The following is a 26,182-nucleotide window of genomic DNA, read 5'->3' as shown; positions in this document are numbered from 1 at the left end:
AAACCTGTAAATTCTGAATATAATTCTTGGTTGGTTTGCTGCAGTTGGTAATAGACAATTTAAATCACTATGGACCTTGAGGCCTTGCTGAGTAATTAGGCTCTGCAAAAGAGGTTAGAAATGTGATCTTCCCTTAGATAACTGTTATCAGTAACAGTTATCATACACTGACTAAATGTGAAACTTTTGAGTCTTTGAAGAATAATTTTTATAAACACAAGCACTACTAGGTAATAGAACTTAATGATGAAAGGTATATACGTTTAGAAGTTTCATTTAAGTTCTATCAAAAACAAGGAAGTATGTAAGTATTTCCCAAGTATAATATTAAAATAATTTATTTACTACTATACTCTTGTTTTAAAAGTTTGCCAGGAGCAAAGTTTAACTAGGTTCAAATATGCTCTTTTATATGATTTAAAATTTGCTGTGGGAAATAATAAGATTTTTTAAAGATCTAAAATAAATGCACTCCAAATAAAGAATCAACACTGCTTCACATGTTTTATTTTGTCATACATTCTTCTAGAACTGGGTTCATTTTTCCAGTTTTGTAGAAAAATAGATGTTCCAGCCACCATTTACTTAACGTCTTTAAGACCAAGCAATATGTTCCCTGGAAAGATGAATAAGTCTCACAACTAGCTCATTTTTAAAAAATTCTTTAAAACAAAGAAATAACTTTTTTAACTCCCAAAGCACAGTATTTCAACAGCAGCAGCCAACATGGGGTTTTAGCAGCTTAACTTGACCCCCTAAATAAAGCTTTGTATAAACCAGTGATTTTACTACAAAAACACTGTCCTTGAAAGAAAGGAGTGGCAGTCAGACATCAATGCAAAACTTGGAATGATTAGGTCATAAACATGGCACTTACAAAAGGTAGCTTATGAGAATATCCCACTTAAGAAGTGGTTACTTTTCTGTCCCTCCTTTACACCCTCAAATTAAAAAAAAAGAGAGAAAAGAAAGAAAAAGAAAAAAACACTTCCTTTAAAAATTTCAGACATGCCTTGTACCCAAAACAAGTGCTTAAAAAAAAAAACCTGTGCTAACAACTCTTACAATTCAGATATACATATTTTTTATAACATCTAAGACTGCAAGAGTTCTTTATTCAGTAGCTCTCTGGTTTAACACGACCTCCATCTCCTTCACTTACAAAACGTTTTCTACCCCTGTAATGAAAAGAACAAAAACATGTAAACAATATACAAGTTTTGACTATAGTCAATTAAAATAATTTAAAACTGCATCTTTTTTTGTCATTAACTTTTGAACAGTTTGTCATTTAAATTTTAAAAAATCTGCATGCCTAAGTCTTTTGAAAAGACCTTACTGGTTACATATCCTAGAACATATCAAATGAACTACTTAATTTGAGCATTTTTTAGTTAAACAAAAGCTCAATTATTGAAATAAGTTCACTGTTCAAATGAAGTCATGTAAGGGGAAAAAAAAAAAACAAATATGGCAAACATTCTGCTGTTTGGAAATTTAATAAACACACGTCAAAATTATTGTGGGTTCGGTTCCAGACTGCCACAATAAAGCGAATCACATGAGCTTTTTGGTATCCCACTACATATAATATTTATATAATACTGTGGCCTATTTAGTGTGCAGTATCATTATGTCTAAAAACCAATGTACATATAATAATTAAAAAATACTTTATCGAGGAAAAATGCTAGCCATCATCCAAACTTTTAACAAGTCTAATCTTTTTGCAAGTTGAGGGTTAGAAATACTCTGAGAACTACCAAACTGTGACACACAGACATAAAGTGAGCAAATGCTGTTTGGGAAAATGGCACCAACAGACTTGTCAATGCAGGGATGTCACAAACCTTCAGTTTGTTTTTAAAAAAACTATCTGCAAAGCACAATAAAATGAGACATGCCTGTATTTATTTCTACTATGTTATTAATATTATTTGAAAGCTAAACACTGAACCAAATAGGAAACACCATGATTGGGAATTATGAAAACTAGAGCTATAGAACCTATCAAAATATCTATGTTTTAAAATGGTTTTTAATTTTTTCTCAGATACAGAAAAGCCATAACCTGAATGTGGAAAAACAGTCAATTTAATTCCTGTATATACCCCATTTTGAACTTTCTGCCATTTCAAACTCAAGATGCCTTCCTCTATAATATGTAACCACACAACTAGCTACATGTAGTAATAACAGCTCAAGACAAACAGTCACAGCAGCTGAAAGCAGTAAGTGCTCAACAGAGCTTGGGCAGAATTGGTCCTTATTTCTTCTCTGACCCTAGACCAATATGCACAGGCATTCAAGGTCACACACAAATGTGCACTTGGCCAAAATAAGCAAAAAAACAGAGGATAAAAAGTTAAAGTTGTATGGAATTCACAGAAAGTTTAGACATCTCTCCAAATGATCCTTGAAAGTAAAGCCATAATAGAAATCACTAGTTAAGACTTTTGAATAGAGGCTGAAAAACTTTTAAAAAAAAAGTGGAAGTTTAGTTGCTCAGTTGTGTCCAACTCTCTGCGACCCCATGGACTTGTAGCCCACCAGGCTCCTCTGTCCATGGGATTTTCCAGGCAAGGAATGGGTTGCCATTTTCCTCTCCAGGGGATCTTCCCAACCCATGGATCAAACCCAGGCCTGCATTGCAGGCAGACACTTTACCGTCTGAGCTACCAAAGGACAGTGCCAAAGTGTTGAATCCTTTTCATATTAAGGGATATTTACAAAAGGGGTATGTATTGCAGCTATATTTTCCTGAACATAAAGGCTTCATACTATAATATTAGGAGATCAAGGGTAGAAATGAAGCAGCAAGTAGCAAAAAGCCTTGCCAAAGTTGACAGTTTATACTGACGTACACCACTTTGCACATTAGTACATAAATGATGCCATCACCAAGTAGAAATACACATTTTCAGACATTTTTATCAAAGCCATTAAAATGTATCTCCACCATTATCTTGTCCTTCTCAATGGCTTCTGAACTTTGTAAGCAAAGGACAGCCTTAAGTATTTTTTTGACATTTCTCACAATGCACTTACATAAAAGTATGCAAAGTTTGAAATTTCTTCAAAAAAAATTACAAAAATTTAAAATATACATAAAGGAGACCCACACAGTACGTTTTTTCTTTGTTTTAGTCGCTTCATGTCCAACTCTTGCAACCCCATGGACTGTAGCCTCCCAGATTCCTCTGTCCATGGGATATCCCAGGCAAGAATACTGGAGTGGGTAGCCATTCCCTTCTCCAGGGATGTTCCTGACCAAGGATCGAACCCGCGTCTCCTGCACTGCAGGAGATTCTTTACCACTGAGCCACCTGGGAAGCCCAAACAAGAAGTTTAGCTATTACTAAACTTTTATATCTATTACAATATAAACTTAAGCTTTAACAATAACAAAAAATCCATCAACTCCTAAAGAGTGTGATCCTAGTAGCACATATACCTCCAAAGAATCACACACACACACTTTCCAGAAAAGTAAAATGCAATCAGCCCCAATTCTCTATTCTGTGAAGGATCAAAAGGAACCTACATAAAGAATAGGAATGAGCATAGACCTTTAAAGCTGGAAAAAGTCTGGATCTATCCTTGGCTTCTACTATGTGTAACCGTAGAAAAGGTACATTACACTGTCATAAGCCTCAATTTTTTCATCTTACTGGTAATATCTACTCTGAAATAATATTTAAACTACTCAACAGAGTCTAAGACACACGTTTTGTTCCACAAAATTAGCTACTTTCCAGTGAACTGGGGCTTCATGAGATAGTCCTATACAGATTTACAAGAGAACAAAAGCTTCATGCTTGCTTCTCCATAGATTCAGATGATTTTCCACTCATGAGTAACTAAAGGGAAGATACTATTATTTTTCAGACAGAATGACAGAAAATTAGCTTAACCTTAAGTACCTCAGTCAGTATTTGATGTTGAGAAAGTAAATAAAGTACCTTGAAGGACAAAGATCTCTGAGTTGTTTGGAAATTATTCCAGCCTGAAAACAATCTTCTACAAATCGCTCAAGCACAGAGTATGAATGTGGGACATCCAAATTAATGTCTGGAATTTCATTGTAAATTCTCTCATAACCCTAGAACAATGAAGTTATATACAGAATTGTTAGCCCATATAAAATACATAATGCATATAAGCCATCACTGTTATCAAGCTATATTAAGTCCAAGAGTTCATATTAATTAGACTGAAGTCAGTTCTGAACCTTGAAAAGTACAGAGTTAAGTACATTTGTTACAGAATATTTAAAACTGTTCTCTCAAAAGAGTTTCCAGCAGACAATGGACGTTGGATACATTTCTCCATCTGCTGTAATACATTTACTACATTTTAAAAAAATAAAAGGCAAATAAGAACCTTACCAACATTTTAATAACAATGCATACAATAAAATAGGAATAAATCAAGTACTTTTGTTAAAAGTTTGTCTCTCTCTGCTACTGCTGCTAAGTCGCTTCAGTCGCATCCAACTCTTGTGCAACCCCATAGATAGTAGCCCACCAGGCTCCCCCATCCCTGGGATTCTCCAGGCAAGAACACTGCAATGAGTTGCCATTTCCTTCAATGCATGAAAGTGAAAAGTGAAAGAAGTCGCTTAATCGTGTCTGACTCTTAGATATAACCAAATTATCATATCTTAGAACTGTTAAGGAAGAACATACACACACACATTTTTAAAATTTAGATTAAAAAAAAGCTGACATATTTACTACTTCCCAGGAAATGGCTGTAAGAGGTTCAAACAAACAGTACCATTAAAAAATATAGAAAAAGGCATAACATTACTAAATAAACCAGAAAGTTTCATTGATACTTCAGTCTGTATTCAAGCATACAAAACTTAAGATATCAGCCTAAACATGGTTCAAAATGTTATACTTACTCTTTTCATTTGGTCTAGAGTAATGGTGGAAGATTTCCAAAGAGATTTTAATAAATCCAAAATCATCTTAAATGTACTTTCTCCAGTTGACTCTAAAACCATTACAATGGCCTAAAAATTGAATAAATGATTGAATTATTGCTCATTTTCATATAAGAAACTGCTCCTAAAATCTATCAGATCTCTTTTCTCTAATATGTAACCATAATCATTAAAAATTATAGAACTCTCCCTTAATACTGTAATTTTTTAAAAATGTGTATTAGAAGCATTAAGTCTCCGTGGTGCAAAAAGGAACACAATAATTCTCTTTAGAATGCCAAAGTAATCTTACTTCATATACAAGCTCATGGTGAAAATGAGGTACTTCCAGTTCCTTAAGGCAATGTTCAGCTTCAGAAATGTCTCCAGAGAGTAAATACTCTTTCAGCAGCATATCAATCTATCAGATTTAAGAATTGAGATGTGTTAGTTCTTGATTTTTGAAAAATTCTGCTTTGCCTGAAGGATTTATTTACCCTCATCTCAATATATTACATAGTAAATAAGTAGGTCACAAACAGTTGTCTAGTAGTCTTGACATAACAGAATTTTTTCACAACTGAAAAGCAAATCATAAAGGGAATAATGCAGTATTCTGGTGTGCTTTGATAATTACTGAGACTGACGAGTAGACATGTGTATGGCCTGAGCTGTGATCATGCTTCAATGCTCCCTGTAAAAAAAGAAGTCACTTTAAATACCACTAGAGGGCACTAACTAAAGTCTCAAAATGACTTTTTGAAGTGCACCAACTGATTTCCACCAGGATGACCTTAAGACTGCAGTGGGAGCCAAAAAATGAGAGATAATAGAGCTTTACTAGACAGAGCAAAGATGCTCTAAATACTGTTCTCTTTCCTCTAAAACTGAAGTTTTGAGGCCCATGATTTAAAACATTCATTAGCAATTCTGCTTCCAGTTCCAGCTAAGGAGGTCAAGTCCTGACTCTGTTTAAAGTCACACAAGAATATCTATGGCTCCAGAAAAAAAGAAAGAGGATAAAGTTTTTCAGCACAAGAACTTCAACTAGGAATGTTCTCCCCTATACACTGCCTGTTAAAATTATCTGCACCTAGCAGACACTCAAATGAATGTTAGCTGACTGAATAAAATAATCTTATTTACATATCTTTTACTTCCAAATTCTACAACATATTTCCGTAAAAAATAAAATCTGATCAACAGAATACAGATTGATGAATAATTCCTATTATGCTCTAGGAAAATAAATATTTAAAGCATGGAACTTTTAACTTTGTTATATAAAGTATTTAAATGTTACCCATTTGGTTCCATGCATTTTTGAGAATGATAAATACACGTATATATTTCTAAAAGTCCTCTCTGTCCAACTCATCCTTCCATATAAAATAAATGAATATCCAAATATTGTCAACCTCAAACTCATATATTGGTAGTTTTATTTCAGTTTTTATGTTGACTAATTTTTGTTGAGATAATTCACATACCATTAGTTTGGCAGTTTCTCAAAATATTAACTTTGACAAGCATTATCATCTGAGCAATGTTGTCTTTCAGTCCATAAACATGGGATATTTTTCTACTTATTTAAACCTTATTTCAATAGTGTTTTCTCATTTTTAGTGCAGAAGACTTGCACTTCTTTTGTTAAATTCCTTTATATTTAATTTTATGCTATTATAAATGTAATTGTTTAATTTCATTTCAAATCATTCATTCATTGCTAGCATACAGATGATCTACAATTAAATTCTGTATGCAGATCTTATATCCTGCAACCACGGTGAATTCTTTTATAACAGTTTAGTATTTTTGTTTTTTTGAAGATTCACTTGAATTTTCTGTATGCAGATTATGTCATCTGCGAATATAGAAAGTTTTACTTCTGTCACATAAAAAGACTACACTCAAAAATCAGAACCACATGTACTATATAAATCTTCTAATTTTCTTTAAAATCCTCAAAGAGTAAAACATTTTTGGTTTCTTAATATAGAATATCATCTTGCTGCCAGAAAAAAAATCCATAGCGAGTAATCTGGTATTAATGCAAAAATCAATTACTTTTTCTTTTAAAGTATGCATTTGTTGCCATTCAGTTGCTCAGTCATGTCTGATGCTTTGCGACCCCATGGACTGCAGCACACCAGGCTTTCCTGTCCTTCACCATCTCCCGGAGCTTGCTCAAACCTATGTCCATCGAGTCGGTGATGCCATCCAACCATCTTGTCTTCTCTCGTTCCTTTCTCTTCCTGCCTTCAATCTTTCCCAGCATCAGGGTCTATTTCAATGAGTCAGCTCTTCACATCAGGTGACCAAAGGATTGGAGCTTCAGCTTCAGTCCTTCCAATGAATATTCAGGACTGATCTCCTTTAGGATGGACTGGTTGGATCTCCTTGCAGTCCAAGGGACTCTCAAGAGTCTTCTCCAACACCACAATTCAAAAGCATCAATTCTTCGGCACTCAGCTTTCTTTATGGTCCAACTCTCACAGGTAGTGAACTTCCTTACAAAAATTCTACCACTCTGATCTACTCTAGTGTTCATAATGCATAACAAAATCGGAGATCATCCAGTTTCAAACTGCGGTTATAAAAATGGACACTTAGTGAATAACTACAAAATAGAAAATCTTACTTCAACAGTTTGAAAGTTTTTAAATACCAAGGAAAGACTTTAGGTATTCCGCTAAGGTTCCCATATAGCTTTCTTCATAAAGCCACTTTAACTTAACACAATCTTATTTTTAAGTGAAGGAAACAGTAAAAATTTAATAATGATTATATGATCATGGTATAATTTATAGCAAAAGGGCATAAAGCCATATATATAAGGATTATTCAATTTTTCACTTGCAAGACTGAACTTAATTTTTGTCCATAAAAGCTAGAGGGCATGTTTATTTCCCTAAAGAATACATATAAATTAAAGATAATACCCCATAGTTACCTCTTTAACAAGGTGATTAACAGACTGCTGCCCACCTCCAGAGCCCCACACACTGTCTTTGCGCTTTCCACCTTTAGACATACTCAGGAGCACAGTAGCCTTGTCCAGAGCAGCTCTACAAAAACAGTTAATTTTGACATATGAACACTCTTGAGATTGATGAAATTATGGATAAAGTCCGGGGAACAGGCAGGCCTATATGCACTAAAAGCTTTTGCGTTATAACATAAAAGCAACCTAAAGTTAAGAAGTCTCTTAAACTATTTTTCAAAATAAAAAGCTGGAGAAAAAAGGTTGCTTTTCATATTAATATTCTCTCACACACTTATTTCCATTTCCTAGTCAACAGAACTCTGTTATTACAAAATAACTGATCTACACTGAGAAGGAACATTTCACCTAAAATGAACTTTTGTATATATTCATACTTTCCCACCAAGGCAATCATTACACTATGACCTGAAATAGTTCCAGAAAATGAAAACCTAAGACATGGCTAAGTCCAAATCTAAGTTCTAGGAAGTTATGAAAAATTATAGACCATAATTCTCAAGTAACACATTTAGCTTATAGTTATGCTAAAGAACAAAAGTGAGAAACATTATTTCCTAAGATTTCCATGGCAAATAAATATAAAATTGAAAATACGGCTCTTTTGTTAATGTCCATCTTATTAGAAGATTAAATAATTACAGAATATTAAAACCTGAAGGGACCTTAAAGAACATTCTAAGTCCCATCCTTTCATTTTATAAATAAGGAAACTGAGGCAGAAAGAAAAGTAGCTTGACATACAGGTAGGTAATAATTTAGCTAAAACTGCATATACTATATATGCAGAAATATGTAATAGAGAACTTCTGCATTATAATACTGTCTTCTTTCTGTTCTATTGTATCAAGAAACTCTCAATTTTAATTACACATATATGACAAACAGATATCCACAATGTCTGATTAATTCAAATGTCATTTCAACAGAATCCTGCAGAACTTTTCCCCTATTTTGAAAGTTTTTTTTTTTAATTTTTTTACAATACTGTATTGGTTTTGCCACACATTGACATGAATCCACCACAGGTGGATTCTAAGTAGAAAAATTAATTTACTTACCTAGCCTGTACACAATCTACAGTTCCTTTGTAACTATCAATATAGGTATTACATAATATTCCATCTCCAACAGCTCTAGCAATAAACTGGCCCACCAACTATAATAAGGAAAAAAAAAGAGCCATATAAAAAATCTAAAACCTTTATAGGACACAATTTCTAAATACATAAATGATGAAGACTGGTTGAACTACACAGTCAATACCTAAGACATGCTGGAATATTCAGAAAATATCATTTAGCACCTACTAGTTATGCTTGGCATACACTCCACACATCTTAACCTTCAATTTAAGTGCCATGAGGCATAAAACATCTGTTTTCCTCACTACTGAATCCCCAACCTTGCACACTGCCTGAAGCATAGCATACCTGATCAAAAATATTTGCCAAGTCAATGACTTAACAGTCAAGAGAAACCACTCTTCTGGGGGGAAAAAAAACTTGGACTATGGTCTCTCAAAAACCTGTTTGAGTAAAAGAGTTTATCTGAGGGGGTAAAAGTGTGTAGAAATATTTACCTGAAAGCATGTTCACAGCATTATTTCTTATAACACTGGAAACAACTGAGTGTCTAACAATAATTGTGTTGTTAAACAGTATATATGTAAAATGGGTACACTATATGGACAAATATGTTTACTGCATTTTTATGAGTGTAAGAAAAATCAGGTTTATGAGGTAGCATATACACCATGATTCCATTTTTTTTTAAAACAAAAAAGGTAAAAATGTACAAAAATTATACATTGACATATATCCACAAAAAGTAGAATGGAAGATTTAATACCAAAATGCTAACAGTTAACAGTGGCTATTTTTGCTCACCTTTCTTTCTTTTGGCTTTTCCTTATTTTTCAAAATTTCTACAATGACTATTGGATACAGTTTTTTTTTTCAAGTATTGGTACTGGTATAAAAAAAAAGTTCATGTTTGAATCACAGTTCAGTATTAGCACAGACTACTTACTGTTTGTCACAGGAAAGAAAACAGAAACAGCATTTAGGTTAACCTACCTATACTCTATTCCTAAATTAATGTTTAAGTAAAGTGCTCCTACCTTGCTTTAAAACTTTGGTCAGGTAAATAGCAACGATTTCACACGTTTTCAATTTCAAACCAGAAAGTCATATTATAGAGTCAGCATGTATTAAATCTAATAAAAGTAAAAGGCTTTGAGGACAGAATCTAAACAAAAGCACACATAAAGTCATGAATTTTCTAATTATCTCCCTACAAAGCTATAAAAGGGAACAATCTTATTTATGATTATTTTCATAACATTAGTGAAGCAAACTCAATCCTCAATTATAACAATCTACATTTTTAAAAGATCCTAGGTCATGAAACAGCTCAACTACACGTAATAAAGAATATAGAGATAGCAAAAAAAATATGACCAAAAAACTACAGAGACCATGATGGAGAAAGTAGCATATAAAATTACAGGGATGAGAACTACATTGGGGGAGTGGAAAGAGCTAAGGAAAAAGACATTAAAATATTAGAGCACTGTTGTTGTGTGATAGGGAATATGGGCCAGTTTTTCCCTCTTTCGTCTAATAAAATTTCCTAGGAGCAGGTGTTAGTTCTATAAATGCAAGCAAAGCAGATGGAGAATGAACAAAAAGAAGAATGAACCCAAAGAAGAATTTTACAAACCTGCGGTGCTCTAGGAGTATCCAGTGCTAATTCAGGTAGGTCTTTCAACAATTTATCAAATGATTTTTCTACATCATTTGTGCTCATTACTGTCCCACAAAGATCAGAAAGAAGTTTAGATGTCATTTCTCTGTGACTGGCTTTTCCCTCCAACGCTAAGGACACTGCCAACACTGGTACTCCACTTTTCATTTCTCCAAGATTTAAATCTCTTAGCATTTCCTACTCAAAAAAAAAAAAAGGATGTCATTGCCTATAGTTTAATTTTATTTTGGAAAAAAAAATCAAAACTTTATCCATGTATCCTCTCTCCTTGTTTCAAAATAATCAGAGAAGCAGTCACATTTTGGTGAATAAGTTTTTATTACTTAATTCAAAAAACCAACTCTTTGAGGGAGGTATCATCATCATATTCACCCTATTCAAAGCATAGAAAAATGTATTTGCTGAAGATTCCCAGAGGAGTGACAAAGTAGGAAGCAGAATATAGGCAGTATGACCAAAGAAGCTACGTTGCAACTCAGTTACATACGGTGATGACTAATAACAAGGATACCAGGTACGTTACTCAGAGTAACCAGTTAGTTACTGATAACTTACTCTGAGTAACCTAACTGGTGTCCTTGTTAATAGTCTCTCCCCCTCCATCTCATCTTCCTGGGGTGCACTTGAACAACTCATTGACTTTAAACATGATACTCCTTCCTGGAAATCTCCTTCCAGGACTACGTCTTCCTAGAAAACCCGCTTCAACCATCTTAGCCTGGCAAACTCCTAACCATCCTCAGATGGTTCGAGATAATCTATCACCCTCCATCTTATGCTTCCATAGCACTCACCTCACAGTACTACTCAGTTAATAAACTGAGTATACCGCTGGTCACATGCTAGGTAGGTAACAAGATTTCAAGTCCCTACCCTCGTGGGACTTTGGTAAACTTTTCCTCTATAACATTCTAATAATCCGTGCATGTATCATTTCCTTCGCTTGACCGAGCTTCAAAAAGGCAGGAATCACCATTATAAATACCTCCACATGGCATCCACTGATCAAATATTTGTTTTATATTCAAATCCTACAAAAATGCAAAGCTATCAAACCTCATATTATGAGACAAATCAAAAAAGCCCAGTCTGAATTAAAAGAATCTAAATTATAAGTCTTCTACAGAGATACAATTTTATTACTTTAAGTCAATAATACTAAACTACTAAACGAGAGCAATTTTATTTTACCCTTCGAGATTTACTTTATGAACAACACATAACAGCAAATGTCCTCATGCAAATTGTGCTTCAAAAACACATTTGTTCTCTTGATTTCTGTATGCATTCTTTTCTAAATCTTTATTTACATTTGTGTTCATTTTTGGACAGAGTACAAGGATAAATTTTATTCTAGTCCTAAGCATTGAAATGAATATCAAAGAAAGTGGAACTGAAGTATTTTTAACTGAGACCCCGAGGAGGTTTTAGAAGGTCCATAAACGCCTTGAAATTGTTAAAATTATATTTTAAATACTATCAACTAAGGAAATGTTATAATTACAACAATTATTAAAATACTATGTTATGCCGTTTTTCATAGAAGCAAATGGCCCATAGTCCTCATCAGAATCCAAACAGGTTAAGAATGGTAAATAAAATTTTATTCCATTTCTTAGTTAAAATTTCATTTATGTATTAAAAAATGCTTAGTCTTTTCCAGTGATCCAAAATCATCCTGGATATGATGTTTTTGCTTTTAACAGTGTTTGTTCTCCTATATTAAAAAAGTTACACTTGCAACTTTAAACCTACCGCAACTTCATTAGTATCTCCATGCTCAAAATATTCCTGTATAATTGGTGTCAGAGTCTTTTCAAATGCCATTTCATCCAAAGGCAAAACTACAGTTTCATAAACACAGTTCTCCTGGAAAGGGAAGAGGAAGAGTGTTACAAATTAAAGAACAAAATATTCAGATAAACAAATTGTTTCATAATTTTGTACTCCAACTGCTTAGTAATACCTATTTGGAACAAGAAAAAAAACATGCTACATGCTTTGATCATTTACATAATATAAAAACAGAAATCTATGTCACTGTTCTTTTATAAAATCTGAATATAATAAATCAAAATATAGATCAGAACCACTAACCACAGCAAATATATGACTTGCTCCTGATCCCCCATAGCTTCTGTTTATTTTTTCTCCCAAAAAAACAGTAATACTTCAGTGACCAAAAAACTTTATGATGGCTATTATATCCATTATTTTCATTAAAATGTCATTAAAAAAAAAAAAAAAAACAGTGGGAACCAAAGCCTTTATGATTAGTACTACAAAATAAAAGCCTTCATGAGTCCAGAAAATCTCTAAGAAAAAGCACTATTCAACTGAAATTTCAAAACAAATAAGAAGTCCAAAAATCTTCTAACCCTGTCCTCGGCAAAAAAAGTCCTGAAGTGTTTGCCTGCAACATGTGACTGGCTTCATCTAACAACAAACACTTTCAAGTTAATACAATAAAATTAGAATATTTAGCAAACATTTTATAGTACTTGAATCCTACTGGTTTTAAAACATATTTTTTTCATGTTCTCTTAGAAATATTTCCATGTCCAAATATTAAATTCAAAAACCAAGTGAAAATTACATATACATTACTCAGTTAACTTGGTTTTCTAATCCAAAATTAACCTAATAGTCTGAAAGTACTGAATATACATACAATTTAGATATATATACGAATGGATCTAACATGTGTACACACTTATATACACACTCATATACATATTATATAATCATGCAGATAATCACACATATAAATAAAATTATATGTATATGAATAATACAAATATAAAATAGATGATTTGACCAATATATGAGTATGCTACAAACATGAGGTCAAAAGAGTCTACAAGTCTTTTAAATACATATCACAAAAAGTATCACCCTCATACCTGGTCATCATCATAGTTGGGATCTCTCACGTCTACCTCCTCCACATCATATACCTGTCCAGGGGTGCCCCAGACACCTTTGCCTCCAGCACCACCTGAAAAAGTTTAGAATTGAGAAAGGAAACAGCATGATGTCCACAGTTCATAAATTTTAATTGAAATCTGAAATAGTTCTAGACGTTCAGGTGTTAATTAAGGAGCAGTTAAAAAACTGTATTTTAATTTTTATGCCAGGTTTTTTTTTTGCCAGTTGAGAATTATACGGTAAACTTTTTATTCAGATCACTGCTTTTCCAGTAATGATTAGATATATTTATAACCTAGTTCCAAAAAACCAAGTTGAAACAGCTCACGAAGTTAAAACTAAAAAGTCAGATGCTTTAAAATAAAAGTAAAAAACAAACAAAAGAAACAGAAAAATAGCTGTAACGGTAACCTCAAGGCAGCTGATAACAACTGGGCTCTAAATTCTGACATTTCTTGGGAACAACAAAAAGAAATACACTGATTCAGTTAAGAGATAACATAGAAAATTCAACAACAGAGAAATTATTCAACAAAGAAGTATGGTGACCACCATCAAATGTTTTAAAGTCAAATTCTCTTTAGATATTCATGTGCGTGTGCTCAGTCGTGTCCGACTGCAACCCTCTAAGCCCACCAGTAACAAATACTTTACAGCCAGAAATATATTACAAGTAACTGATTTCTATTTAAGCATTAACCGAACTAATCATTTCTATTTTTCTACCAACAAATAGATCAGCAGAAGTTCAACAATTCCAACTTTCAAAGTTGCTTTACTAAATAAATGTATTGAAATGTTTTTGTAAGGCTCAGTATGTTGCAATATTTTAAAAGAACTTTATCACCCATGGTGGGGAGCATTATTTACACATTGAGTATAATTCTTACCACCAGAGCAAAAACAAATCTGGTAGTTAGGTTTCATTCTGATCCAGCCAATGGTTGCAGAGTCATTCAACAACAACTTTTGACAAGGTACAAAAACTTTACAAGAATCCTAGGCCATAATTTGATGCTTCCACCATTTAGATGCAAGTGAAATCTCCAAACTGCATCAAAATTCTACCACAGACAGAAGCTAACAAGACCCCTCAAGTCAACAATCATCTAAGTACCTACCCTTGGAGTCACTACTCCAGGCCCTGGAGATACAGCAGTAAAACAATATCAGTACCCAAAATAAACAGAACTAAAAAGAACTTAGAAACAGATCTATAAAATTATTAAAATTCTGACCCTGATATTACGAGTCAAATTGTATTTATCATGTATTCTTAACAAGACATAATTAATTACTCATTAGATAATAGGTATGATGAATTTCTGACCCTACTTCAAGCAGAATTAGAGAATACATGCACAAGTCATAACTGTGAAAATGATTTTGTTGGAAATATGAGACAACGTTCTGCTCAAGACAGCTAAACCTACACAAACAAGCAAAAAGGCTCAATTTAAAGAGTGGGGTGATCCTTGAATTATTACTATGTAAAAATACATACAAACCATAAAGCCTTACATTACCATTGCTTAAATTCCTCTCATTCTTAGAACAATAAATTGCAGTACAAGAATCAGAAAGCATCTCTTCCTTTTATTTCTTTGTGTAAGATATATACCGACCTTTCTTTGGTAATCCTCGTCCTTTCCCAGATCTAGATCGCCTATCCAGCAACCTTCCCTTTGGACTGGTTGGTGCAGTTACTCCACATCTAAGGCCTTCACTTCCATTATCACTGACAGAATCACCTCTGCCGGAGTCCCGGGATGAGTTTTTCCGCAGCCGCCTTTTCGCCCTGGCATTAATCCTAGCTTCATTAATGGAAGACGCCGAAATCCAATTTCCATTTATCTCATTCTTTATTTCCTCAGTCCCAGCATTTTCTTCATCACCAGAAAAGAGAGAGTCACTTAAATTATCTGGATCTTAAAAACAAAACGAAGGAAAAAAAGAAATCTAAGTAAGCATTTTAACTATTGCTATACCAGCTATAGTCATAAGTTAGATTAGGTTGAATCATATGAAATTATCATTTTTATACGTAGCAGTCACATATTGCCAATTTCATAGGCTCAATCTAATAAATGACAATTAACCAACAGTTAGAACCAGACATGGAAAATGGACTGGCTCAAAATTGGGAGAAGGAGTACATCAAGGGTGTATATTGTCACCCTACTTATTTAACATTATGCGAAATGCCAGGCACAAGCTGGAATCAAGAATGCCGGGAGAAATATCAATAACCTCAGATATGCAGATGATGCCACCCTTATGGCAAAAAGCAAGAGGAACTAAAGAGCTGGCTTAAAACTCAACATTCAAAAAAACTAATTTCATGGCATCCAGTCTCATCACTTCATGGCAAATACATGGGAAACAACGGAAACAGTGACAGACTTTATTTTCTTGGACTCCAAAATCACTGTGGACACCGACTACAGCCATAAAATTAAAAAGATACTTGCTCCTTCGAAGAAAAGCTTCTTGACAAACCAAGGCAGTGTATTAAAAACCAGAGACATTGCTGACAAAGATCCGTCTAGTCAAAGCTATGCCTTTTCCAGTGGTCATGTATGGATGTGAGAGTTGGACCATAAGGAAAGCTGAGTGCTGAAGAACTGATGCTTTTGAACTGTGGTGTTGGAGAAGACTCTTGAGAGCCCTTGGACAACAAGCAGGTCAAACCAGTCAATCCTAAAGGAGATCAGTCCTAAATATTCTTGGAAGGACTAGATGCTGAAGCTGAAGCTCCAATACTCTAGCCACCTGATGAGAAGAGCCTACTCACTGGAAAAGACCCTGATGCTGGGGAAGACTGAAGGCAGGAGGAGAAGGGGACAACAGAGGACGAGATGGTTAGATGGCATCACTGACATGATGGACATGAGTTTGAGTAAACTCCGGGAGTTGGTGATGGAAAGGGAAGCCTGGCGGGCTGCAGTCCATGGGGGCTGCAGAGTTGGACACAACTGACTGACTGAGCTGAACTGAACTGAAACAGGATTATTCTTCACAGTATCATGGAAAGTAAACGCAGGCACTGAATGTTAATGAACAATGTTTACAGAAAGTGTGTTATCTCATGTGTTTATATCATAAAACTTGTGTTAATATAAACACAAACATAAAACCTTTGAAACTTTTATGAGCTAAGACAGTCAAGCAGCTGGAGATAGAAAAGACTAAGGCTCTTGAGAGAAGGGAGATAAACTTTTACAGAATGCCTATTATTTACCAAGCTCTAGGCTGGGCATTTTGTCATTTACCCACAAGTTTGAGAGCTATTTACTGCATCATTTATACAGACAAGGAAACTAAGGATAAGAGTATTTAAATAACTTGCTAAACATCTCATGATTAATTATGGCCACTTAGAAAATGCTACTAATGCAAAAAGGTTGAAAGGCATTTTGCAAATAAGTGATCATTTGTGATTATTGAGCCAAACTGCTGATTCATCACTGCTTTCAAAGCCATTATCTCAAAGTTCTAATTCATTTCTCTAAATCTGACTCACATTTACTTAGCACTCTCTGAATATCGTCTAGCCTATATAAAATTTGCACATTATCCCCTGAAAGACAGCAATGCATTCACAGTTCCCAATCGTCTTCTGTTTAAAATGTCATCGTCTATGCTTTGTCCAGTTACCAAAGTCCTTTAGGACGTACAGCTCAAGTCGTACTTCCTCCGTGAAAACTTTTCTAACAATTTTAGGCACAGTAACACTCACATATTGCTCATTTACCACCTCACGAAATCACTTTATTTCTTTTTATATACCAGTCATGCTTTTCCAAATAAGTCATAAGGCTCAAAAGAGGAACCATGTCTATACTATATATTTTTATAACTGTAGCACCTAGCAGAGTATCCTTCACACTCTCTAATGTCAATGGGGATCAAATGACATGGAAACAATTGGCTTTACTCTGAAAACTTTCAAGGCTCAGAAAGTTAGTGAATTAGTTACCCCTGGGCCTGAGTTTTGCTCATTATGGCTAACTCAACTCAGAGCCGAATCCCTTTTCAAAGGTCTTGCTAGGTTGCTTCAGTCATGTCCAACTCTTTGTGACCCTAGGGACTGTAGCCTGCCAGACTCCTCTGTCCATGGGATTCTCCAGCCAAGAATACTGGAGTGGGTTACCACAGGAGATCTTCCCAAGCCAAGGATTGAACCTGTGTCTCTTATGTCTCCTGCATTGTCTCCTGTATTGACAGGCAGGTTCTTTACCACTAGTGCCACCTAGAAAGCCTTTCAAATGTCATCCAACTCTTTGCAACCCCATGGAGTGCAGCACACCAGGCCTCCCTGTCCATCACCAACTCCTGAAGCTTGCTCAAATGTCTTAGGAAATTCCCAAGTGTAACTAAGATGTGTCAAATCTATATGCATGGGCTTTCAAATGTTTAAGGTAATATGTAGAAACTAAAGATTTTTTAAATCAACCTATAAAGAGAACCACAGGTGTGTTAAAATCTTTACAATTCTTGAAAAAAAGTATAACAAGCACAAATCCTGTGGTAATCACAAAACGAAAACATTACGAAGCACCAAACTACTTGAGCAGTCTCATAAATAGTCTCCTGCCCTGAATCTTCAAACCATTCTCCAAACTGCATGGAGACTGATCTTCTCCCACTGAAAACCCTTTGAAGGTATTCCTATTGGGTCAAAATCAAGTGTAAACTCATTACCTTGTAATGTTAGGTCCTTTTTGATCCTGTCCCAATCACTGGAATAGCTGCTGACCACTCCCACATTCGAATGGTCAAGGCTTAGATTTGATATAATAGGTAGACTTGGCATAATTTGTTTGCAGAGGAATACTGAATATATTATAAAAAATAGAAAGTGTCAAGAGACCAGCTAAGAAAATGTTGCTGTATTCAGTCATGAACTAACTGAAAAGGGCAAGGGTAATAACTCTTGAGATAAATAAAAAGGTTAACACTTTTAAAGACAAAATAAAGGGCTTTCAAACAGAATTTAAAAAATAAACAGTATTTCAAAAGTTTAGACTAGGAAAGGAAGCCAGTGCTAGCAGGGTCACTTTGGGACATAATCATAACCACCAGACCTAAACTACTAAGACTATTAGTAGTCTTAACATACTATCTCTAACATACTGCTTTCATTATTCTACAATTAAGGTGAGCCACCAAACTCAACCAGAAGATGAAGGCCTCTCTTAGAAGTATAACAATGCATTAAAATGTCCCTCAGAGTACTAAAGTATTCAATTTAATCATATTTCCTACACTTGAGTTTCTTCAACTATTTTAATATCCTTTCAAATATACATTTATGTATCTTGAGCAGTAGATATATCTAGGTTATTTTATATATTAAGTATTATAATTTTAACCCATTTTTATTTTTACATCAATTGTTCTTTTATATTTTGCTATATACTTACCTAAGTTTTGGGGTTCCATAACCAAGAAAAAGAAATGCAAAAAAGCAAAATGGCTGTCTGGGGAGGCCTTACAAATAGCTGTGAAAAGAAGAGAGGTGAAAAGCAAAGGAGAAAAAGAAAGATATACCCATTTGAATGCAGAGTTCCAAAGAATAGCAAGGAGAGATAAGAAAGCCTTCCTCAGCAATCAATGAAAAGAAATAGAGGAAAACAACAGAATGGGAAAGATTAGAGATCTCTTCAAGAAAATTAGAGATACCAAGGGAACATTTCATGCAAAGATGGGCTCAATAAAGGGCAGAAATGGTAGGGACCTAACAGAATCAGAAGATATTAAGAAGAGGTGGCAAGAATACACAGAAGAACTGTACAAAATAGAGCTTCACCACCCAGATAATCACAATGGTGTGATCACTCACCTAGAGCCAGACATTCTGGAATGTGAAGTCAAGTGGGCCTTAGAAGTATCACTACAAACAAAGCTAGTGGAGGTGATGGAATTCCAGTTGAGCTATTTCAAATCCTGAAAGATGACGCTGTAAAAGTGCTACACTCAATATGCCAGCAAATTTGGAAAACTCAGCAGTGGCCACAGGACAGGAAAAGGTCAGTTTTCATTCCAGTCCCAAAAAAAGGCAATGCCAAGGAATGCTCAAACTACCGCACAATTGTACTCATCTCACACACCAGTAAAGTAATGCTCAAAATTCTCCAAGCCAGGCTTCAGCAACACGTGAACCGTGAACTTCCAGATGTTCAAGCTGGTTTTAGAAATGGCGTCACAAACAGTCAGACACAACTGAACGACTGAACTGAACCACTATTGATCTGACTTTAAGAAAACCCAAGTTTAAAAGATAAAAAAAACCTTGAGTACAGAATGTGGTGACTTCAAAGTCATTTTCTACTGTATACTAAATTCTTCTTTCTGAATTCTCTAACATCTCAATAACCAACCCAGCATACATTACACCACAGTACCAGACAATCACACTTTCAATTACTACTCCACTGAATTATGTTATTGTATTTAACAATATAAGCACATTTTCATTTGTGACACACATAATACACGCTATGGGCATGTGCTATGACACACATGCACAGTATCTCACTTAATCCCAGTAATAAACCTTTAAAGCGGGTTATTTATAATTTCAGCTTTACATATGAATAAACTGAAGGTCAAAGCACATAACCTACTTCCCCAAAGTAACATAGCTGGTAAAAGTAGAAGCTGGAATTAATACACTAGTCTAACATAGACTGTTACAGGTTAAATTGACTGCAAAAGCCTGTCTAAGGCTCATCCAAGTAGTGAAGTATTTAAGAATTACAGAGCAGAGACACCAAGAACAAGGTTAGAAATAGAACTTGTTACAATTAGAAAACAGTATAAAACTTAAGAGCTGTGCTATCTAATAAATAATGCAAGTCAAAGATCTAATTTTAAAATTCCTAATATCCCTATTAAAAACTAAAAAGAAATAATTGAAATTTATTTTATTTTATTTAACATAATAGATCCATTTTATCATTTCAGCATGTAACCAATAGAAAAAGTTTTACGCCTACAATACATCTGAATTCAGATATGTCAGTTTAAGAGCTGAGTAGTCATATGTGGCTACTGGCTATCATACTAGACAGTACAGAGAAGAAACAATTATCCATCTGTGAAACATATTCTTAAATTTTATCATTACTATTCCCGCCTCAATGAAGCAGGGACATAAGACCCATTTATAATCCTAAAAAACAAGTATTCATGGAGCCATTGTATATGGCGGCACCAAAATAATCATTAATTATTGTAGTAATTTTTTTCAACAATAATTTTCTAGCACACTTAAAATGGCAAAGAAGCTTCAACTTCAAAGTGTGAATTCAGATCACTATATAACTGGACAGAACAATGAATCAAAATCATTGAAAAATGAAGCTATAATATCAAAAAATGAAATATGCTAAACATTCAATTCCATGGAGATTTTTTCAGTATTAATCATAAAGCAAAGAATTACCTAAAATGTACCAACATGAAAAGTTCTTGCTACTGAGAATATTTCATAATCCTAATGAGCTCTCTAAAAGGTTATCCTGAAACATATATACACATTTTAAGTGATCTAAAGTTATTTAGATCTAAAGTTATTTAGGACATCTATTCTACAAAATCATTTTTACAATAATGAACTACTGAAGCATCACAGAAAATTGGGGAAAATATAGTTAATTTATAATAAATTATTAGTTAGGAAAGATAGCGATGATACCAATAACAGTTTATATTATAGAAACCACTAACTAGCACATATGAAAATAGTAATGATCAGGTTCACTATTCTTCTCCCATCTACACCATAGAGTTTATTATAAATACTGGAGAATAAATGTATGAAATGTGAAAGGACACACAGAAAAATACATATGATGAATTTCATAAAAATAAGAATCACCAACTTGATTTTTAAAATAATATGACCTGATTTCTTATAGCATCTAAAGTAAAGATGTTTTCATAAAATTTGGAATGGCCTAAAACTTGCTCACAATAGTCAAGATTCAAGATAATTACTTACCTGTAGGGTTTACATTCAGTATCTGCTCATTTTCTGCATCCATTGTTCCTTAATTTCACTTGCACTGATTAAATTACCAAATGAAACTCTTCCTTTGGGACGGATTTCTTTAAAAAGAAAAAAAAAAGAAAAACTTCAACATCTTCCAAACTCACATAATTAAGGTCCATTTAATTTACTTACTCCGACTGTTTAAAAAAAAAAAATCACCACATAATTCCATTTTTTTTAAGAGTTCACTTTACTTCCCCTAATTAACATTTGGTTTCAATCTTCTTGATTAGTTTACCTGTGTCCAAAAAAATTAAAAAGTTCCTATTTCTGGATGTGGCAAAGCATCCTTGTAACTTGGAATTAAAAGATATATTTGCTAAACATGCTTATTTCAAGTTAAAGTAGATACACAGTCCAAATTTTTTAAAAATACCAGGCCTCATAATTAATCTGCTACATCTAGATACTGAATAGTTTGTTGCCAATTAACTATAAGGACTAATACTTTAAAATGCAAGTAACACAGTTTTGGTTTAAAAAAAAAGACAGGATTATCTTATTTTTCACACTAAAACATATCTGAAAGCAGAAAAATCTGCCATTTCATCACTGGGACACCTATAATTACTGCTACAAATTTTTTAAATTATTTTCTATGAGAGCATTATTTTTATACTCTGAAAAACTCATTCCTTTTAAAAATCTTACCTATTTCAGAAAAGAGTAAGTACAATTACATTAGCACCTCAATATTTTAGATCTTGATTTCAAAATGGTTTGAATATTACTAATGCTGAAAGGTCCTAGTTGATGACATCAGTTACCTTTTATTTAGACAATTAATTTAGTAATAAAAATCCAGTTTGAAAAAAGACTATCAAAATACATTCTCATGAAAATTATCACCAGAAGGTATAACCAAATACAATTTTATAATCTCTCTGGAAATATTTTTTAAATAGTAATTTAGAGTACTTAAGTATCTGTTTAGAAGTAACGTAAGTTAGATATGTCATTCAGGTCATTTATAATCATTTCACCAGCAGTGTGCCCTTTTTTAAAGATATGTGTATTAGTCACTCAGCTGTGTTCAACTCTTTATGACCCCATAGATTGGGGCCCACCAGGCTCCTCTGTCCATGGGATTTTCCAGGCAAGGATACCAGAGTGGGTTGCCATTTCCTTCTCCAGGGGAGCTTCCTGACCCACGGATCAAACCAGGTCTCCCGCATTGCAGGCAGACTCTTTACCATCTGGGTTACTAGGGAAGTCTAGTGACTTTTTAAAGATATAAAATGCACAAATTAAAGAGAATGACTAATAAACTAATTACAAAAAAGCATTTCATTTTCATGTAACATAACCTACTGTTAGTTGTCATTTTAGAAAAATGATATGCCTCCTGCCACTCAAAGGAAAAACTGACTTTTACATTTCTTAACATACACCATTTTAACATCTTATAAGTTGTACAGCCCTTTCCTTCAGAAAAGGGTATTATTCTGTGAAACAAAAATGCATACCTTATGCTAAAATTTTAAGTTTCTTAATGCGGCATAATCCTTAGGCTACTGAGATGTGTCAGAAGTTAAGAAAATGGTGAAATCACTCTCATTCTATTCAGAAGAAACAGAAATATGGATTGTATATAAATATCTTTCAGTATCATAACTCCTACCAACTTCAGATTTATGGGGAAAAATGAACCTTAGAAATATGTACATAAAGATAAATGAACAAAAAGAGTTCGTAAACCTAAACATTGGTGTCCTCCATGGCTGAAAATGCCAAATCTATTTCATTTTAGTAGAAGAATCACATGTTTTAGAAAGAGAAAATGTTACATGATATGAGTGTGAGATTTTTTAACTAGAGTTAATTTTAAAAATCTTCTTCAATCTTGATACAAACAATCTTCAAGAGGACACTTTCTGCAGAACTTAGCTAATAAAGTATAACTGATGTTTAAAAAGCCTCTTATAATTCAAAAACAATTTTACATGTGTTATTTCATGTACCACTCAGAAGAATCTTGAGGTAGGAACTCCACAGTCAAACAACTAAACAGAATCAGAGAAAGTGCTCATTGGAAGAATCAGGATTAGAACCCTGACCTTCTAAATCCAGTTCTGTGTGCACAAGCTCAATACAAGATTTTAATAACTCACAGAAGATTCTTCTTTAGAGTTACCAGAGAGAAGCTTATTAGAATAGACTTCTGCCGTCATATCAAAATTTTAAATACTGCTTTTCTAACACTAAAAATAGTATATAAATTATTACACAAAAGACACTCAGTTGGACAAAGAACATTATCAGGTAATGACTATAGTTTATCAAATTTGTTTTTATTAAATAACTGTAACAACAACAAAAAGCCCTGTCTCGGTCTTCTGGCAATGATTAACACATTCAAGAACTCAGGGACACTTGATAACAACACAGATGTTTTAGAAGAATTTACAGAAAGATAAAGATAAGTCCCATGTTACTACCGTCTTCAAAGTAATGAGCTTCCAGTAACTTAACAATCCGTAAGATTTTTGCCACAAACTTAACAAAAATGTAAAGAAAAAAAAAATCTAAACTCCACATTCTTCACACAAAACTAGAAAATTTTCAATAAAGCTGTAAGTTAGACAAAATTAAAGGCTGAAATTAAAGTTTTCATTTATCCATTGTTTCACAGAAGCATACAAGCAGAAGCATCAATTTCCAAGACATTCCCAAAAAGATCCTCACTTTCCCATCCTACTTCCCCTAAAAAAATCTATTTCCTGAAATATACCTCATAAACCACTTCGACTTTTTTTTGAAGTTTAGACCATATGTTAACTAGAAAAGTACTTGTATTCACTTCAGGTCTACAATCACTGCTAACTAGCCACTTAAAATCAGCTAAAAGCACTCAACCACAATGATGCAAAAATGAGGGAAAACAGCAAAATGTCATTCATTTTTACACCCTTAGCTACTTACACTCTTAACTACTTTTCCTTTCTCATTACTACAACAGAAAAACCAACCAAAATAAAATTCAAAGACGCCTGCTACGATATTAAGGAGTTTAATAAATCTATAAAAAAGGGAAGTTAAGAGCATATGGTGGTGGCAGTTTAGTCGCTAAATTGTGTCCAACTCTTGCAACCCCATGAACTGTAGACTTCCAGGCTCCTCCGTCCATAGGATTTTCCAGGCAAGAATACTGGAGTGGGTTGCCATTTCCTTCTCCAAGGGATCTTCCGGAGCCAGGAATCGAACCAGCATCTCCTGCACTGGCAAGCGGATTCTTCACCACTGAGCCGCCAGGAAAGCTCAAAGGCATAAATACCAATAAGTAAATTTACAACATATCTGTAATGATCCTTTAAAAAGTGAGTGGTGAGTTCCTAACAAGCCTTACGTTAGCAAGAATGCCAAAAGTCTAATTTAACAGGGAAAATGCAGGGAGAAACAGGCGGTGACATTTCCCGCCCCCCCAGGGGAAGGTGCATTTTTAGTCATTTTACTTCTCTGTCAGTATCTCACAACTGCTAGCTACGCAGTCAGTTCTCACTAGGGCCAGGGGAGACAGGCGATTTTGACTTCCGAAGGCAGTTCCGAAGCTCTTGTAAAGCAAACAAACCAAAAAAGCCTCCCCGCATACACCGCAGCATCAAATAGACAAATGCAGCAGACACAGCACACGTTACACAGAAAGGGGGCTCCCTCCCTGCCTTTGTTCTCCCCGGGAGATTTCATTTAAACTAAACAAGCGACCCTATACCCAACCTGAGGCGCGCCGAAGTTCTCGCAGGGCCGGGGCGGCGGGCACGTGGCCGCCTCCCCGCAGCCCCTCCCGTTGTGGCCCGGCCCGCTTCTCCGCCGCGCAGGCCCGGGCTCCTGCAGCCCCCAGGCCAGGCCGACCCCCGCGTGGTGCTGGACGCGGGCGGGCGGCCGGGCCCGGGCTCCGGTGGGCCGGGTCGGGGAACGCCGGGCCGCATCTTCAGCGCGGGCCCCCAAGGACGCCAGGAGGGCGGGGAGGGCGCATACCTTCCTCACAGGATTTCAGTCGGGCCAGAAACCCGCCTCCCGACGCCCATCCCCAGAGGAAAATGAAAAGTCGGCCTTCTGGTGGGCGAGGAGCCCCTCGACGGCGAGAGCCCCGCGCGCCCCGCTAAGCCTGGAGGGGGTCCAAGAGGGGGCGGGCCCGCGCCGCCACGCACCCAGCCGAGGCCAGAGGAGGGCATCGGGGCCGGTTCTCCGCAGCCCAGGGCGTTGGGGCGGACCCGGCTCTGCCAGCCGAGCTCCGAGGAGGCGGCGGACGCCGGCCCCGCCGGCCCGACCCGGCCTCGGCCGCCGCCTCCACGACCCCCCGCCCCCCTCCCCCAACGAGCGGCTGCCTCTGAAGATAGGGGCTGTGGGAGAGGGCACAGTCCTCCCGAGCGCGCGGGCCGGGCCGCCGCTACTGACCCCTCAGGCCGCCGCCGTCGCCGCCGCTGTTGCTCGCCCAGGTCCCTGGTCAGCCGGCCCCAACCCCGCACCTCAGCGTCTGTCGCTGCCTCCGAGC

The 26,182-nt window shown here is 35.5% G+C and overlaps 1 protein-coding gene across 4 annotated transcripts; it reads right to left on the bottom strand.

The window, feature by feature from the left end:
* Positions 1-44: 44 nt before the first annotated feature.
* Positions 45-26,182, bottom strand: PDCD4 (programmed cell death 4). 4 transcript variants are annotated; one of them, XM_068961358.1, is made up of 12 exons: positions 26,086-26,182; positions 21,640-21,746; positions 15,257-15,517; positions 13,607-13,701; positions 12,459-12,572; positions 10,659-10,880; positions 8,996-9,093; positions 7,884-7,998; positions 5,244-5,351; positions 4,910-5,020; positions 3,963-4,102; positions 45-1,178 (listed from the first exon to the last, which is right to left on the bottom strand). In XM_068961358.1, the coding sequence occupies exons 2-12, from the start codon at positions 21,680-21,682 to the stop codon at positions 1,118-1,120; spliced, it is 1,368 nt and encodes a 455-aa protein (XP_068817459.1). In that variant the 5' UTR covers positions 21,683-21,746; positions 26,086-26,182; the 3' UTR covers positions 45-1,117. The 4 variants fall into 4 exon arrangements, with proteins under 4 accessions (XP_068817459.1, XP_068817461.1, XP_068817460.1 ...); XM_068961357.1 differs by having other exon boundaries at positions 46-1,178; positions 15,257-15,559; XM_068961360.1 differs by lacking the exon at positions 10,659-10,880 and having other exon boundaries at positions 15,257-15,559.

The sequence above is a fragment of the Capricornis sumatraensis genome, chromosome 23 (assembly GCF_032405125.1).
Source record: "Capricornis sumatraensis isolate serow.1 chromosome 23, serow.2, whole genome shotgun sequence".
NCBI classification, from domain to species: Eukaryota; Metazoa; Chordata; class Mammalia; order Artiodactyla; family Bovidae; genus Capricornis; species Capricornis sumatraensis.
Note: the sequence above shows the minus strand (reverse complement) of the source record. Positions and strands in the feature narration are given on the sequence as shown.

Coding starts and splice junctions, on each gene's coding strand:
- PDCD4 (XM_068961357.1), bottom strand. CDS start 21,682: ATGGATGCAGAAAATGAGCAGATACTGAATGTAAACCCTACAG. Junction 5,352..7,883: donor TTAATCACCTTGTTAAAGAG/GTAACTATGGGG, acceptor TAAATCTGATAG/ATTGATATGCTGCTGAAAGA. Junction 5,021..5,243: donor ACCATGAGCTTGTATATGAA/GTAAGATTACTT, acceptor TTCAATTTTTAG/GCCATTGTAATGGTTTTAGA.